Source organism: Balaenoptera physalus, assembly GCF_965194825.1.
Source record: "Balaenoptera physalus genome assembly, chromosome: 4".
Classification (NCBI taxonomy): domain Eukaryota; kingdom Metazoa; phylum Chordata; class Mammalia; order Artiodactyla; family Balaenopteridae; genus Balaenoptera; species Balaenoptera physalus.
The window spans coordinates 17,761,024-17,778,681 of record NC_138891.1 but is presented as its reverse complement, the minus strand read 5'-3'; the positions used below and the strand labels follow the sequence as shown (position 1 = coordinate 17,778,681).

The following is a 17,658-nucleotide window of genomic DNA, read 5'->3' as shown; positions in this document are numbered from 1 at the left end:
GATTTTATTTTCTTCCCTATATAACGCTTGCATTTCCTAAATTTTCAATAATGAGCGTGAGTTTGGCAGGATGGCTTGTTTCACAGACCCCTCTAGGGAGCCCTGCAGGGCGTGGTCCTGCGCTCACCTGGAACGGTCACCTGTGTCTGAGGGCTGAGCTAGGTCTGCCCTCCAGCTGGAGTGGAGGCCCCTCGTGTCACCTGCCTGCTCCACCAGCGCCTGACCCCTGCCTGTGCTCCAGCTCTGAGCCCAGCTCCCCACCTTACCTGGGCACTTCGCACCACACTCCCAGACGCCCCTTCATCACACAGCCCAAGTGTGGTGTCTGACGATCTTTTCACACCAGTATCCCCTTACCCAGCAGCCTCTCCAGGAGCCCAGCCCACAGTACGTACCCTCAGGCCTGCCCCTCCCCCTCGTGAACACTCCCTGCTCTCCCTTCCCTGCTGACAACGTCCATCACGGCTCAGGTTGGCAGCAGGAGCCCCACCCACTGCAGGCCTCCCCTCATGCTGACCCCCTGCTGCTCTTGGGCTCTCCTCTGAGCCCTCCTCCCTGTAGTGCGGCATCAACCAAACCACCCTGCTTTCATTTCCTGAAACGTGTCATCTTCTCTCTCACCTCCAGCACTCTCCCTGCCCCCCACCCCCTCCCCCACAGGCTGTTGCTCAGCCTGGAAAGTCCTCGCCCTTCTTCTGGGGCTCTTCTGACTCATTCACCACCAAGGACACTGTTCAGATGTCAGCCCCACCTCATAGCCTTCCTGGACCCTCCTCTTGAGGAAGACAGGTACCCCCTCCCTGAGCGCTTACTGTTTCATTTCATCATGATGGCACTGCCCATAGTAGGGTCTCAGGAACAAGCTGCAGCCGGTGCCAGGAAGCATCCTCAAGACAAACCCAGCAGAAATAACAAGGCTTCTTTACAGATTAACCATCCTCTCTGCAGCACACCTCCTAATGATTCTGCAAATGGCAGAACTCTGCCTCCCTCTCCATCCCTCACTGCTCCTAAAGGCTGCTGAGTGTTCCCGACCACCAACTTTTGTCTATTTCCACTGCCACCAGTTGTCACCCACTGAGATGGCACAGAGCCTAAGAAATCTGTCCCCAAAGGCCCAACACAAGGCTTGAGCTCAGAGAATTTTCCCAAGAACCTCAACAGATGTCTTGGGCTCCTGACTCAAGGTGTGTTCATTATGACCATTGAAAGCATCTCCCCTGCAGGCTGACGGCTGTCCTTCCCCTTGGCTGGGATGCTAGGCAGCCTCAACTCACAAGCATGTGATGGTCTCAGGGGGCAGGGGGTGGTTCAGCACCTGAGCTTTGGAGTCATACAGGGTATGGTGTCAAGGGTTAGGGCATCAGTGCTATGTATGAGACATTGTGGGACCTTGTATAGGTCTGCTGAGGTCCCTAAGCCTCAGTTTTCTCATCCATAAAATGGAGATAATACAGAGGCACATCCCATTGGATGCACACCGTGTTCACAGAGTATAGGTGCGGGGGGAGGGGGGGAAGGAAGAAGAGCTATGCTGAGTCACACTCCGCTGCACAGATCTGAAGTCAGTTGTGCAAGACATGGATTCTGTGGCTCACTGAGTTTCTCTGCAATGGCAGAACAGCGACAGAGAACAGTGACACAGGAGGGAAGGCAACTTCCTGCTCCAGGAGGGGTTCAAGGATGCCTCCAGTTTCTTCTGTCCCTACTCCCCAACTGTGGAACCACATCCATGAGACCCTCCTCAGACCAGAACAGACAGGGGTCTCACCAGAATACAGGAAGCCACTATAGCTTTAACTAAGCTATCGCTAAGCACTTTATCTCAACTCCCTCACCCCTTTGACAGATGAAGAAAACTGAAGCTCAGAGAGGTTAAATACATTGCCCAAGGTCACCCCGCTAGGAGGGAATCTGGAAGCATACATTTTCCTGGCATAACTGCTCCAGTGGGAATTGACAGGTTTTCTAAATTTGATGAGTGTGGGACCAGAGCTGGGATAATCTTCCAAGTCCTGTTAACTATCGGGATGGATACAAAGAGAGGCACCACAGAGAGCTGGCATTCTCTAGGATTTCCAGGAACTAGGGTGCCAAGGAAGACTTCAGGGTGGAGGTGAGGTATCATGTCAGGCCTTGAAGGATGGCTAGACCGTGCTTGCCAGGGAGGTCTAAAAAGTCTTCCAGGAAGAAGTGAAAGCAATAACAAAGACTCAGAAGTAGAAGCCAGCCAAGCCAGGCTGGTCATGACTCCAGGAGAAACCCACAAGAGCTGTCAAAAAGGTTTCTGGGAAAGATGTCTGGTCCCCCGTGTAACTGTTTGCCCATCTCAGGGGAAGCAAGAGTGTTAAGAGGCGGGGACTTGGTCGGCTGCCCTTCCCCGAGTCGCCCCACTCTCTGTGCACCCTTTCCCCACTGCACCAATGGAGAAAAGCATGTTGTGTCTACAGATTGCCGGCTAAGAGCCTTCCATGGGTTGGCTTGCCTATTAGGTCTCTATAGAAAAGGGAAAAACTTGCCTCTTGGAATCTCTAGAGAAGTTAGAGTTAGGACTGGTGGTGCCTGAGGAACTACTATTTCTGAGGAAAAACAATAATGTGAGTCAGAACACAACCCCTTCTGGCAAGGGCAAGCCTCCTCCCATCAACCACCCCCAACCGCCAAAACAGCAAAGTGGGCTTGGGGCTCAGAACCACTCAATGGACAAATCCCCCCTTCAAGCAAAGGCGTGAAAGCGATGCCGGTGACAGCTGGACGTGTCTGGGTATTAAATGTGACAGAGGATAAAGGAGACAATACAGCCATTTGACTGCTCTTTGTCTTTCAGTGTCCTGGAATTTCCAAGTCATTGTGATTAAAATAATTAAAGTTCTGCCCTAAAAATGGAGATATCCCCTGGCTTGTCAGATCCTAAGACGAGGGTGTAGATTAATTAGTTGGGTCAGAATACTGAGGTCCTTGAATCCCGTGTTGTTCAAGATGGTGGCAGGATGGAGGGGCCAGGGGGTGCAAAGCAAAGCCTGGAAGCAGAAAGGCCAGATGTGCTCGGGGAGCAGTGGGCATGGCCGTGGCTGCAGCGTGTGTGAGTTGTCAGCGAAAGAGGAAGGCATGGGTCTGTAGAAGGAGGCAGGACTAGGGTGTGAATCATAGGCTGAGTGTCTGTTCTCTGTCCCGCTGGTTGTAGGAACAACTGGAGAGGGATTTTAAGCAGAGGGATAGACCTTCTGACGGATAACTCATAGCCTCAGTCTTCACTCCTGCTCCCCCTCGCCTTTCCAGATGCATCCAAATGCCCTCATCCACATCACCTTCCCTGTGGTGTCTCCCTCTCAGCCCAAAACTGCTGAGGCTCTGGATGAGGGTATGGGTCACCTGGGGCCGGGGATGGGGGAGGCTGGGGGTGAGGAAGGCACCCTTTCTTTCTGCTCGTGCTCCTGGCAGGCCCAAAGACTGAGGACTGTGGGCGGGAGCCTCTGCAGAGTGGGTCCAGGTTCTGGGCAGCCTCAGGGTCCAGGAGCAGCAGCACCTCCCAAAGCAGTCAAGGCAACACGGCCCCTATATTCATGGGGTTTTTCCAAAGCAGTGTTCTCACTGCATTTTTGTCCCCCAAGAAACATACGTCAACAACTGGAGTTGTTCTGGGTTGTCACAGCTGGGAAGTGGGTGCTCCTGGCATCTAGTAGGTAGATGCCAGGGGTGCTGCTGAATCTCCTACCGTGCACAGGACAGCCCCCTGCAGCAAAGAGTTCTCTGGCCGCGAACGTCCATAGTGCCATGGGGAGAAGCCCTGCCCCAAAAGATCTGTTTTCAAGTATTCTGGAAAGGCAGGGTGTCGCAGACCATCTTCCTGGAGCTCAGGCTAGCACCACCACCCTCCTCCCTGCCCCAGGTCATCACCCCCTCCTCCAAAGGCAGCTACGGAAGGTATGCCATGGTGAGCGAGTTCCTAAAATGACACTCCCAGCAGGGGAGTAAGCATGGGGGATGGAACGCAAATGTCTGCTGAGGGGGCTTCAGCTCCCTGCCCTCCCCACGCAGCCCCATTCAGGTGCTGCACAGGAGCTTCTGTTGGGATCCGCACCCTCAAAGGACTTAGCCCCAGTGGTGAGGTGATGCTGGGACCAGAGAGCTGCCTGGGCAATCTCCAAGACCCCAGCAGCTTCAGATAATGAATAATCCATAGTTCTTACTTCCCTAGTCATCTAGAGAGCAAGGCTTAGCCAGCCTCCCAGCCCTGTGTGTGTGTGTGTGTGTGTGTGTGTGTGTGTGTGTGTACATGCCCACATGCAGACAGGACAGAGAAGGACAGGGCTTGCTGCATGAAGAAACTGCCTTGCGAGTCATCACCTTTACTGGTCCTGCGCTCAGCTCTCTCAGGACTCCAGTCAACACTTCCGGAAGCCAGTGACCGCTCCTTTCATCGGATGCCCGGTGGGCAGTGGGGCGGCGGTGATACAATGGGGTGGTGGTCTTTACATGTGACTAAACTGTGAGCCACAGTCAGCGAGGAAAGATCTTCAGAGTCTGAGAGTTCAGCTTTGTGACCCCCAGCTCCATCACTGACTTGTCACTTCACCTGTCCCTTTCCTCGCCCTTAGAATCAGGTAAGAATGACAGCTACCGCTTGAAGACCACTTACAATGCACCAGGCACCTCACATGCATGTCACTGTTACAGCAGCCTGGTGAGGATCTGCATTATGCCCATGATACGAGTGACAAAATGAGGGGAAGTGGCTTGTCCAAGGTCACAGGGGCAGCAAGTGTGGAACCCAGGCCTGTGCCATATGGTCTGCCTCCAAGAGGTAGCGGGAGGTCTCAGCGGCCACGCTGCAAGGTAGGGTCACTTAACTCCACAGCAAGGAGGGTCCCAGAGCAAAGGTCTCCACATCCACGGTATTTCTTAACGGTGGAAACTCAACTTAGGGGACTGACCCCAGCCCGGTAGGCCCACGGTGCCAAGGGCTGCCAAGCAGATGCGCTGTAAACACTCCTGAGTCCCAGAGCCAAAGGCCGTGCTGCCGCTGGCTGGGCAGGCCAGGCCTCGCTAAAAATAGACGGGCCCTCAGGTCCAGCTCCCTGACTGCCAACCGAGGCAGGCCGCTCCCTACACCCAGCCTCCTCCTCTCCCCCTCCCCCTTCCCCAGCGGGCTAGAGCCAGGCTTCTAGAAGGTACAGAGATGTTAAGACTTTCACTTCAGACCAGACAGGGCTGTTAGGCTGACGCCCAGTGGGCAAGTTCCAAGTTCTGGTGGGGCCATAACGGGGGAGGGAGTCCTGACCCCAATGCCCCACACACCTCCCTCTAACGAAGGGAGCTGTCAACCTCCAAGCCCACCCGGGGAGGCAGTGGAGCCAAGGCCAAAACTTGGCCAATTTCTCCACATTTTGCAATTGAATCTGGAGCCCCCTTGCAGTTTCTCTTTTCCTGCACTGATTCTCCCTGTTGACAGCACTGTACAATTTCTGTATTTGCCGCGGCTTTCGGAGATTTGCTGCTGGCCCTCTCAGGAAGGCCCCGGGGAGCGCGGGATGGGGCAGCGCCCGGCCGGCCGGGGCGGGAGACAGGGGGCGCGGGGAGGGAGGCTCCGGAGAGCGGCCGGACGGGAATTTCCTTTCAAAGGTGACATAGAGCCTCTTCATTAGGGTAGCGCCCTCCCGGGCGGGCCCTAATGGCGAGTTTGGCAGAGTCAGCGAAACGCGGCGCGGCGGCCGGGCGGAGAGCAGCGCCCTCTCCCGCGCCCTCGCCGTCTCCCGCGCCGGGCAGCGGCGCGCACGAGCCATTTGCAGCGCAGGCAGCCTGGCGAGCGGCCGCCGCGCACCGGCCGGAGCGGGCGGCACCATGGAGCTGAAGAAGGACAGCAACGCCGTATCCATAGACATGCTGCTGATCGTGCACTCGGAGAAGCGGCGCGCCGCACAGGGCGCGCACTCGGACCGGCAGGCGGACCCGGGCGCGCCTCCGCAGCGCAGAGGAGGTAATGCGCCCCCAGCCCGGGCCCCGCACCCCCGGCCCCTCGACCTCCTCGCCCCAGGGCCCGCCTGTCGGGGGGGCGCGCTACGCGCCCCCGAAAGAGGTCCCCGAGGCCGACCCGCTCCCCAAGGCTGGCTGCGCCTCCGAGCTGCGCCTCTGGCATCCCGTGGCAACGCGCAGCCCCGCGATTGCCCCGGTTGACACCCCGTGCAGACCTGCAGTGCTTCCGTCACCCCCGGCAGTAGGTCTCCTCCTGGTCACTCTTTGAAGGGTGCAGATCAGGTTGGAAGATGCCCTAGAAGAAAAGGACCTCGGGCCTGACTCCTGCGTGCCCGAGGCCTGCTCCCCACAGGCCACATTGCAGGGCACAGGGGACCCAGGGGGATTCGTGTGCTGAGTCAGACTTTGAGGTGGGACCCTCCTTTGGTGTCCTTGCACAATTCATGGCCTCACTGTCCCCTTTCTTGAGCCCTCTCCCAGCCTCCTACAGTAGAAGGCATGCCAGGTGTAAAAAGGCACACAAGCTTGGGTAGGGTTAGACTTGAAATCTGCTCTCCCCACTTTGACTTATCTATTGATTCTACTTGTCCTACAGACTTTCTGGGGAAGGGTAGACTGGTAAAATAAAGCGACTTTTCATAGAGTGATTGTGGAAAGCCTCTGTACTCTCCAGAGAACAGGACACAACGTGAAGAGAGTAGAGATGGATAACAATGGCGGTTAAATCAGCCCCTCATACATCTGGGAACCCCCTGGTCCTGAGTCTCTGAGGAAGCCCTCAGGAGCCCTTGAGGAGGCTGGTGTGAGGGCGCACTAGACGCACTGTGTCCTGGTTCTTTGCGAGCGAAGCTTCACAGCCCTCAAGGTAAAATGACCTGCCTCCCGTCTCCCTTCCAGCTCCAGAGCTCCTTGAAGTCCGTCCCCAGTTCTTCTGTCCCCACAGCCCCTACGCACATTGAACATGCACCTTCCACCTACCCTGCTGAAGCAACGGTGCCATGGGTGGCTTTGCCCCCCGCCAGCCCCACAACCTGCAGCTGCCCCGCAGCTCCTGGTGACCTCCTGGGGAGGCAGGCAGGAGAAAGAAAAGAGATTCTGGAGAGCTCAGAATGTTGACAGGTGCCCCAGTCTCCTGAGGGATGTGGGGCCCAGGAGTTGTTTGGGTTAGTTGGTCCTTTAGTTCTCAGAGCTGCCCCTGGGAGAAGGGGAGATGGCCCGCACAGGGGTATTTGTAATGAGGAAATTGGCAGAGGCCATTGGCCTTCCTTGATAGAAATGCGGCTGCCCCTACTGCACGGACTGCGGTCCGGAAGGCCAGAGGCCCCCCACGAGGCACAGCTCCAGGTGAGCGCATGAGTCCCCTCCTCCCTCTCCCCCTCTGATCACATCTCTCCGAAAGGCTCTGACACTAGAAAGAGAGGGCAGAGAACACAGAGAAGGCCCAGAGATGCCAGGGATCGGGGCTGCTCAGAGAAGTGTCCAGCACCCGGCATAAAGCCTACATGAGGCCAGACCGATGCACTTCACACTCATGACCGTGACTCGGGGAAAGAAGACCCCTGTTTGCTGAGCCCTCTCTGCTGATATTTTTCTCCAAATATTTTCCTGACAGACATTTCTCCCAGGCGCTATGGCAGCGGAGAGACCCGTGTCACTTGTTGACAATCAGTTCTGCACCAGAGCAGAGAAGAGGGAGCGTGTGTGACCTCCAAGGCCCGCTGGGCAGCAGAGATGTCCAGGAGACCCCTGGCTAAGCCAGCCTGCGGGCCCACTCCTTGGGACAAGCTAAGGAGGGGAAATGCTGAACAAGACTAGCTTGTTCCAAGGCCTCCTGTTGGTGCACAGACATCCAAAACCCACCCCTCCCCCACTTCCAGGCGTCTCCTCCAGTCTCCTCCCCGCTCCAGGCCCCCGGCTGTACAGGGAATGTTCCCCGGCTCTGCAAAGGAGGGCCTGAGCTCTGCTTTGAGAAAAGAGCAAAGCTCGGTTCCTCTCACATGCAGAGGACTGAGTAAGGGTGTGACCCAGTGGCTTTCTGTTGTGTCCTTGTGGCAGAAAAGAGTCAGAGGGACAAGGGGGCAGAGAGCGTGTGCACTGGGAATTTGGGCTGCAAGGCAACAAATACCCCCTCCCCTTTCTTGCAGGGCCCTAGCATTCCCCCAGCAGTTTCCTTAGAGCCGCACTTCTCCAAAACATGCCTAGAAGCCCTCAGCTCCTATTGTATATTCCCCTGGGCATGGAGGAGGTAGCCTAAAGCTGCTGCACCAGGTCTGAAAAAGCTTCAACGCCTTAGGTTTTATCCCCAAAGTGGATGGGATGTGTGCATTCCACTCCCCGGGTGTCGGTGAAGGTTCCGAGTGGTAAGGCCCAGACACTGACTATGGAGGGCTCTGCAGAAAAGAAGGGTGTCAGGAAAGGACTGGGGGCGCTCAGAGTGGTGGAAAGGGTTGGAGACCCAGACTGGAGGCTGAGCTTCCAGGAACGCGACCATAAGCTGTGCAGAATGGCTGGTTTGGTGAGGAAGCCTCCGCTGCCACCAAGGAGCCCTAGACGCTCCTTCTGCGCCAGGAACTTGAAATTATTGCAGCTGCTTGCGCTGCCAGAACGTTTGCCAGTTCTGTGCCAGGAACTCGACCTTGCAGCCATCACTTCCAGCCGCCACCAGAGAGAGAGAGAGAGAGAGAGAGAGAGAGCGCGGTTCCATTCGCTTCCCTGTTGCCTCACTAGGTCCCAAGAGAGAATGGGACACAGGTTCATTTCAGTGGATGCCTCGGCCACACAGGTCCATGCTCTAGCTGCAAGGGAGGCTGGGAGGGCAGGCAACCATCACTTTCAGTTCCCATAGGGATCCATCAGTTTCCATCTTTGCCCACCCCCCACCCCACATCAAGACTCTAAAAGTGGGAGATTCACCACATACAGAAGTAGGCAGGAAAAATGAATGGCAAACGTCTTCACAATAATGCTTCCATATTTATGCAGTGGAAGTGTGGGAGTGACAAAGGGGCATCTCTATTGTGAAAATTCTCCCTGGATGATCCTGATAACCTACCCGCCACCCTGGAAACTACCGTGGTAATATTGTTTTAATGTTTTGAATGTGGAGGGTTGCATTCATTCCTCCAAGTGCACTTCATTCGTGGGCAGCCTCCCTCGGAGCCCGGGAGAGCCAAGTTCCACCAGCCCCGCTTTAGCCCAGATCAGTCTGCAACTGGTGCATCACACACTTGACCTGAGTCTCCCCACCGCAGAGAGCCTCACGCCGGTCCTTGTTACTTCACAGGGCTTCAAGGTGTTGGAAACGGAATCCGGAGATGGCAGAAATTAGAAAGAAATGAACTACATGGTAAATTCTCTCATTTTCATTTTGTTTTCTTTCCAATCTCTGGAATTCAACACACGGAAAAATGCCTGGAAGCATTGGGTTTCACTTGTTTGAGGACTAGTCTAGACATCTAACCACTCAGACAGTGGCTGCCTGTGACGCAGCCAGGCCTCTGGGGCCACTGTGACCCTGGAACATTTTCCTTGGCAACAGGTCCACCAATTTCCTGGAGGGTGTGCGGGGAGGCAGGCGGAGCAGTGCTATAACCCTGAGAACCCACTTGTTCGCTGGCTGAGCTATAAAGAACTTGGCATCATTTGGGATGGTGGGTTTGGGTGTGTTCCCATGGGAGGTGGGGCTTCCCAGGTCATGCGTCCCATGCATCTTGGGGCACCCATCTTTTGAAAATATTTCTGAACAGAGAAGACAGCGGCCTGCCTTGGGTGGTGTTACTCAAGGCCTCGGGAGATGCCACTCAAGGGTTCTGTGGCTCCTGGCCTGGGATCCAGAATACGATAAGATCTGAAGAAATCAGCTTCCAAAGCCTCTTTATGGTGCCAGGTGTCTTTCCCCCTGCAGGCCCAGGATTTCTCTGGCCGTGCCATGCATGAACCGTTATACTGGGCCTTATTCTGTGCCCTTATTGTGAGATTCATAAGCCGGGCCTCCAGGAACAAACACTGTGGAACTGCACTGTGGGCATGTGAGAATTCCAGTAAGAATCAGACCTCCATTCCCAGAGCCCCAGGAGGGGATTCAGTCAGATTCCGACTGTGTGAGCCCCAGGATCGGATGACTGACTCATCAAATGCCAGTAGGAGGGGACCCACCCCCCCATGACCCTCCACAAATGGGGAAACAGGACCCCAAGTGAACAAAACAGAGCACCTATGCTCTGCCATCCTTCTGACAGTAACAAAAGGGGAGGATGAACTTCTAAAAGTAAATTCATTCATTCATTCCCTCAGTAAAGGTCGACAGTGATTACTTTGTGCCGGGAAGGGTTCTAATTGTTGGAGATGGAACAGTGAACGGGACAGTCAGGAGCGCCTGCCCTCCTGGGGCCATGTTAGAATGACTGCATCATAATGCCATTCACCACAGCCGAGTCTCAGCACCCTGGAGGTGAAGAGCTTGCCTGTGTCCACTGCACTGTGCATGGAGATAAGTCATCCTCAAGACACCCCCCCACCAGGGACCACCCTCTGAGTCCTGGCTGATGGGCATGCATAAGTGGGATGGCTTCCTAAACCTTGATACGGGGTCATCAGATGGTAGACACACCAGTTCCAGCTCTACCTAAGCAGACGCCAAGGATAACAAAACTGTGCTGTGGGCTCTTGAGAATAACAGTGAGAATCAGACCTCCAGAGACCTGACAGCCACAGAAGCACATAGCAGCCCATGCAGGGAGGCATGCTCGGCCAGTGTGCGGGTGGGTGGAGGGCAGACAGGCCACGTGGGAGGAAAGAGACACTGCGTCTGTGTTTGGTGCAGCTCTTACTTTGCCTGAGTTGTTGGAAATTCATCTTATGGCTTCTCGGGCATGTTATTAATGTTATCAGTCCTCAGGAGAGGATTGAAATATACTGAATTCATCCTCTTTTTACCATCTTCGGGGTTCCTGGTTTGGGGGAAGTTTAGTGGAAAAATATAACAAAACACAAAGAGACACGATAACTCTTACAAGACTCTTCCTTAAGACATGAAGTGGGTCTTAGTATGATGTACCAGCCAATAAAGAGAATGATTATAGTTCTTGCAAAACCACCCAAGAACTGAGAGTTTCAGGTAAGTGCAGGGCTGGAGAGAGGCCGCACAGAGGCCTTGAGCCTGGGAAGGATGGAAAGGCCTTGAGCCTGGGAAAGTTCCTCCACTCCACCAACATACGCAATTTAAAATTTAAGTCAAATTTTATTTATTTTTTTGAGTGGCATGCTTGCATCCGTGAAGAAGTTAAAATTCCCGCTTCTTTCTGTGTTTTCTGATGGTGAGGTCCTGGGTACATACTTGCCTTGCTGGTGCCCAAGGCACCCAGCCCTGGTAACCAGCAGGCTGCCCAGCCCTGGAAACTGGATGGCTTTCATCTGAGAAGGAAGCAGCTGATGGCTTGTGCTTGGTGGAGTGTGCACAAATGTGGCTGAACGTGGGGTTGGTCCAAAAGGGCACATGTCCCCCCTCTTTCTGCGCTGTGCACTCCTTGGGCTGGGGCGTTGACAGGGTGGGGGGAGCCCGTGTGCTCCAAACTTTTCCAAGCAGCAGGTGTTTGGGCTGAGCCACCAGCTTGCCCGGCAACGGGCTTCCCCTGCTGTGATTGGCTGCTTTCCTTGGTCCTGGCCGAAGTCTGCCTAGCAGCACAGGGACTAATGCCCCACAGCTACAGGGAAACCAACTGTGCAACCCTGACTATAAATAGCCCACTGCAGCTATGCCAGCCAATCATCCTCCTTGAGGATTCCCTTCCCAGATCCTATTTCTTCCATCAGCCAGCCGAGCAGAGATGCGGCCAGCTGTGCCCACAGGAGGCAGCTGCCCTGTCCTCGCCTGGGTCTGGCCTGGAGCTCCAGCCCAGCATACTGCATCACCCTCGGTTGGCACACACAGCGGTCCTGACCCTTGGCCAACCAACCGACCTCAGCCCGGGGTGGGGCTAAGGGTCCTGGCTGGGCCTGCTTATAGAGAAGGCTGGAGAGGATGGGCTTCCCAGGGCAAGACCCCACCAGGAGGATCGCAAGTCCAGCCCAGCTCAGTGACCCACCCACTCACCCGCCTTGACTGGCTTCTGCCTGAGCCCAGGCATGGGAAACGCTGAGTGGCAGATCTGGTTGGGTACACAAGGGATGTCATATGAATGGAACCAGGTCAGGCCAGTGCCCCTGAGTGCTTGCACCAGGTCCAGGCACATGTGCCAGTGGTCACTTCCAGTGACAGGCCCAACAGCCTTTCTGCAGCCCAGTGGGAGGCCAGGGGAGAATATGGCAGTCCGGGGTGGTAGTGGCCCTTCCCCCACCCCTCTGAAGCAGAGGTTCAAGGGCAAGACCAGGCCACCACAGCAGCTGTAAAGGGAGAGATGGAGGGAAGGCGGTGCTTCCTGTAGGAGGGGCAGATAAGCCTGTGGGTTCCCCCTCCATGGCCTATGGTAGCAGCTGGGCATCTCTCCACAGCAGCGTGGCTCCACTAGGCTCTGAGGACAGCTTTGTGTCCCGGGACATGAATATCGCCAGTGCATGGAGAGCATTCACCCTGCAGAACGGGTGCCCTGCAAGTGTCTGTGAAACTGAACCAAACTGCAAGCACCCCAGCTCCTAGGCTAGAGTAGGCGGCAGGGTACGCCCCAATTTCTCTCAAAGGGAGGCAGGAGGCTGGAGACTTGGGTTCAAGTCCGGGGTCTCACCTGGCTGTGGGGTCTTTGGCAAAGTTAACCAGTCAAAGCTGCAGGCCCGTAATCAGGATAGGAGCCTCCCTGGCCGTTCCAAAGAAAGGTGTGGAGCTCAGCGGGGCATCCCTCTGCACTTTGGGAATTGGGCCCGGCTGCAGCAAAGTCAGGAGCTGTGGTCACTTAGCCCATGGGAGGCGTCCCCAGCTTCTCTAGAAAAACCCAGCCTCTGCCGGCACCTGCCGAGAGTGTGAGGCTGTGCGTACACGGGCTCCCGGTCACTTGCCTCTGCGTTCAGGTGTGCGACTCTGCCGATTCACACGTGTTTAGGCCGAGCCTGGCAGCTCTCTCCTCCGCCCAGGGAAAAATCCACCCCACCGTGGGCCCAGTGGTCACTGCAGGTCCCTCTGTCTTCCTCAAATAGGAAACCTGGTGGAGAAGCAGCACCCCCAGCAGACCCAGGTCATCACCTCCTACGACAACCAAGGTAAGGCTCCGCCACTACCTGTGACCTCTCCTCCAGCTCCTGTGTGCCCGGATCCACTGTCCTGGCCAGAGACAGCAGGTGCAGAGCCCAGACTGTGGGGAGCGGGGGCCTCTCTGTCCTGGGGATGCTGGAGCACCCTTCCCCTCTCCCACATCCCATGGAAAACAGAGGCTGCATGTGTCATGGAACAGGGGAGTAAAGTCCTCGGGCTCCAGCGTCCACGGCTGTCATCAGCGTCACCCTGGTTGTCATCACTGTACCTGACATTTGCTGAGTGCTAACTTCATGTCAGCCGCCCTGCCAGACCACGTACATGATCATTCTCATGTGAATTATGCCTCACAACAGTCGTATGTGATTGGTACTCTTACTATCTTCATTTCGCAGATGAGTGAGCTGAGGCTTAGAAAGGTTTTCTTTCGTCCAAGATCACATGGCCAGCAAGAGTCAGAGCAGGAGCAGCCCGACTCCCTCCCTGCCCACCCCCCGCGCCCCCCCAACCACCACCAGGGCCTCAGCTGTTACACTTCTCACAGCTCTGCTTCTCGCAGCCACCCTAGAAACCGGCCTCCCCCTACTGGCTCGCCGCACGCAAGCCTTCCCTCCCACTGAGTCACAGCGGTTCCCTGGCCTCTCCTCCTGAGGCTGAGCCTTCCAGGGCCTTCCACCCAGGGACAAGTTTAACTCAGCAATGGGGAGTGAGAGGGCCCTTCCTCAAGAATCCTCACTTTGCCAGAACAGGTCCTGGGGGGTCAGGGAGGGCAGGCAAGGGCACCCCCGTGCGGACTCTGCAGTTCACTGGATCTGAGAGCACGACGGGGTAGAGACGGGTTGGCTCCGTAGCTACAGCTGGAGGAGAGGCCAGGTTACAGACCTCCACTGCCCCCCCCTCACTAACCTCCCCTCCTGCCAGCTCGGTTTTTCTGCTCAGGACCTGGTGCCTGAGAGCTCTCATAGACTCAGCCCTAAGATGTCACCACTGGTGCTCTCAGCACTGATGTCCTAATCTATAAGGGTTACGTCCAGGGTATGGTGCGGAAGGAGGAGACCCTGGAGGATTCGGAGGTCCTCGGGGAATTGCTCTCTGAGACACCGGCTAACCCACCATCCCCAGGGAAAGGCACTGGCAGGTAGTGAGGAAGGGCCTGTCAGCTCAAGTTCCCAGCAGGAGGTGGCCAGCTGTCCTTGCAATCTAGGTCAGTACCCATTTAGGGCAGAATTCCTGAGACTATGGCTCCAGGACAAACCCCAGGGCACTCCGTGGGCCCACGACGACCTGCTACCCCCCTGAGCACCACGAGGACAAACCCAGGCCCCCTGCTTCTCTGGAATGACTAGCAGCGCAGCTCACCCCAAACAAGAGTAAGTGACACCTCACTAAAGTGAGAGTGGATTAGCAGCCACTTCTCTCGCTTGGCTCTGGCCACATCCCCGGTGGGGTCATGGTGTTATCCCTGCTTACAGAGGAGGAGTCTGGGACCGGGGACGCTGCAGTCCCCGAGTGGAGTGCTCCTGTCAGACCTGTGCGGCGGGACCAGGGGGATGGGGCCTGCCGCTCTCCAGAGCCTCACCTGGCACACCATACCCCGGCTCTCATGGGCCACTCACATGCCACCCCCCAGCATCTGAGGCTTCCAGAGGGCAGGAAGGAGGGTGGCCTTGGCATCCGACAAACAGGACAGGGTCCATTGTAGGTTGGGATAGGATGGGACCCCTGGGTCTTAAGGGAGCCTGGACCACAGCGAGGGAGAGGCTGCCCTGCTCTGGGGCTGAGCCAGAGTCCACACTGACGGTGACCTGTCCATTCCACAAAAAGCAGCTCTGGATGCCGCCACTGGGGATCCATCGGAGAACACAACAGACAAAGGCTCCTGTCCCCGTGGAGCTGACACCTAGCGAGGGAGACAGATGACCCTAACAAGAAAAATGCAAGGTGTCAGATAAGGCTAGGGGAGAAAATAAAGCAGGAAGGGGGATGGGGGGGTGGTGCACATGAGTGTGTATTAGTTTCCTATGGCTGCTGTAACACATTATCACAAACTTGGTAACTTGACACAAATGTATTCTCTTTAACTGTTCTGAGACTACAAGTCCCAAGCCAGCCTCGCTGGGCTAATCAGTCTCTCGGTTGGCAGGCAGGTTCCTTTTGGAGGCTCTGGGTAAGAACCTTTTCCTTGACTCTGCCGGCTTCTAGAGGCTGCTGGCACTTGCCAACTTGTAGCTGCGTCACTCCAATCTCCACTTCCACTATGACATTGCCTTCTCTCCGTAAAGTAGATACATTCCCCTCTATTTTATAAGAATCCTGGTGATGACATCGGGCCCACCCGGATAATCCAGGATTGCCTTCCTATCACGAGATCCTTAAGCAAATCACATCTGCAGAGTCCCCTTTGCCATATAAGGTAACTTTCACAGGTTCCCAGAATTAGGACATGGATAGCTTTAAGGGCCATCATGCAGCTACCACAGGGAATGATTTAAAATAGAGTGATTGAGAAAGGCCTCCCTGGGAAGGTGACATCTGAGTAAGGGAGGCGGTAGAGCAGCGGGTCATGCGGCCTCCGGGGAAGAGCTCCCCGCAGAGGGACACCGGGTGTGGTAACTTCATGCAACAGGTGACGGAAAGATCACTGGAATCTTGGATCTTCATGCAGAAAAGGGCTTCGGAGGATTCATCTGCAATGGGTGTGTGCGTTGAATGAGAGGGGAACGATCACAGGAGCCCCAGTGACCTCAGGCCCCGAAAGTTATTCGTGACGAATCAGATTTGGGTTGAGGCCTCATCCTTCCAGGTCACCCACCCTCCTCCCCACGCAGACCCTCAGTGCCTTCTTGGATCATGCATGCACTAAGCTCCAACTGCCGTGTTTCCAGACTTGTGACATCCCTGTCGAGCTCCATTCTGCAGAAAGAATCATGAATGGCCCTGGGTTTTCAAGAGCCCAGTGGAAGCCAGGGTCAGTCAGGGCTGCAGGAGATGCCCTTCATCACCCCCTGACAGGTGCCCCTGAGGTCTTGGCCCTGAGTTCTGCACACTCTCTGTCATCCCACGACTAGAGCCACTGCAGTACCCGGTGCGGGATCTACAGAGCTGGACTGTCCCGGGTCATCATTCAGCTCGCTGTTCCTGGGATGTCAGAGCTTACGCTTCCTGCACTAAAGCTGACTGCCATACTCTGGGTAGAAACCTCTGTTGAACACCCAGCCAGGGGCTGTTTAAGGGTCGTTTTTTTAATAATTACAAATGCTTTAGCTGAGGTTTTCTTGGCAGGAAAAAATTCCAAGGCAGAGGATCCAGGTTGTAAAGGCAGCAGTCAGTTACAGAGAGCATTAAGGACCACCTTAAGTCAATGACGGCAAACATCTGACGTGAATCCTGCAGCCTCCACACACTGATATACACCCACGTGTGTGTGTGCACACTCACGCACACACATTCACATACACACGCACATACCTGACAATCTTTGCTAATTGATAAGCGCTCCAGGCAGCCACTTCCAATCAGTCAGAGTTAATGAACAACACGAAATCTGTTTGCCATCTCTGCATTAGGAATTCTGAGCAAATTAGGCCTTTAGACGAAGCCTGATTCAAACCCGCAGAGACCTGGAGATAAGCTCTCGAGTGGGAGGACTCTCCTGACGGGGTAGAAGGCAGGCCCAGGGCAGCAGGCCAGGGGAGGGGCTTGGGCTTGCCTGCTGCATCTCCACGTCTGCGAGGGTGGGGAGACGGAAGCAGAGCCCGTAGCATCTGGGAAAAGGGCCTGGGAACCACTTCTCAGATGCAGCAGAAAATAATCGCTAATACACTTTTACTAAGACAGCCAGAGTTTCAGCTTCAGAAAATGCTGTCTGGGTGACAACTGGTAGAAATGGGGAGGGGTGCCATGAGAGAGCCAGCCAGGTGACCCGAAATCCCAGGAAGGGGCTACTTTGGGTTTAGATGTGACTAAGATTAATGCCATGGTATCTGACTGTACTTAGGGTTTAGATCTCACTTTAAATTGTGCTCCAAGTAATGCTCCACTCTTTATCATTGGAGATTGGCCAAATTAATTTTTTCCATAAATTAAGAGTTTTATTTGATACAGGAATGTTGTAGTCAGCAAACTCTTAGCACTTCACACCTTTAGGAAGCATGGGTACTGTGACCCTGCTCACCTGGGGACAGCATGCCCAGACCCAGGCCCGTGTGGAGCAGAGAAGCCTCCCGGAAGTGCTCTCACACACCTGTGAATGGGAGCGGGAATCACACTCCCACACCCATCAGGGAGGCGGGGAGGGGAGTGATGATCAGCAGCACTGCCTTGGGGCAGAGCCAGGAGTGGGCCTCAGGAGGATGCTGGACGTCAGCCCCTGTCCAAGAGGGGAGAGAGAAGAGGCAGTGCAGGGAGGAGGAGGGGATGAGAAACGGTGATGGGTGGAGCTTCCGGCCAGGGCGAGTTCCCAGTGGGAGACCACCTCAACACCCACCTCGGAAGGGCTTAAAGAG

The 17,658-nt window shown here is 55.5% G+C and overlaps 1 protein-coding gene across 6 annotated transcripts in view; it reads left to right on the top strand.

The window, feature by feature from the left end:
* The first annotated feature begins 674 nt into the window (after positions 1-674).
* The window catches only part of KY (kyphoscoliosis peptidase), a 52,484-nt gene continuing 35,500 nt past the window's right edge, over positions 675-17,658 (top strand). For 3 of the 6 annotated variants that reach the window (XR_014263382.1, XR_014263383.1, XM_082461000.1), the window contains exons 1-3: positions 5,056-5,977; positions 9,257-9,319; positions 13,099-13,161. Coding sequence is in view for 4 of the 6 variants with exons in the window: in XM_082461000.1 (XP_082317126.1) it covers positions 5,842-5,977; positions 9,257-9,319; positions 13,099-13,161 (262 nt within the window). In the remaining 2 variants the exon portion in view is untranslated. Of the gene's footprint in view, positions 4,605-5,053; positions 5,978-9,256; positions 9,320-13,098; positions 13,162-17,658 lie in introns of those variants that run through there. The other 3 variants (XM_082461001.1, XM_082461003.1, XM_082461002.1) reach the window with 3 other exon arrangements.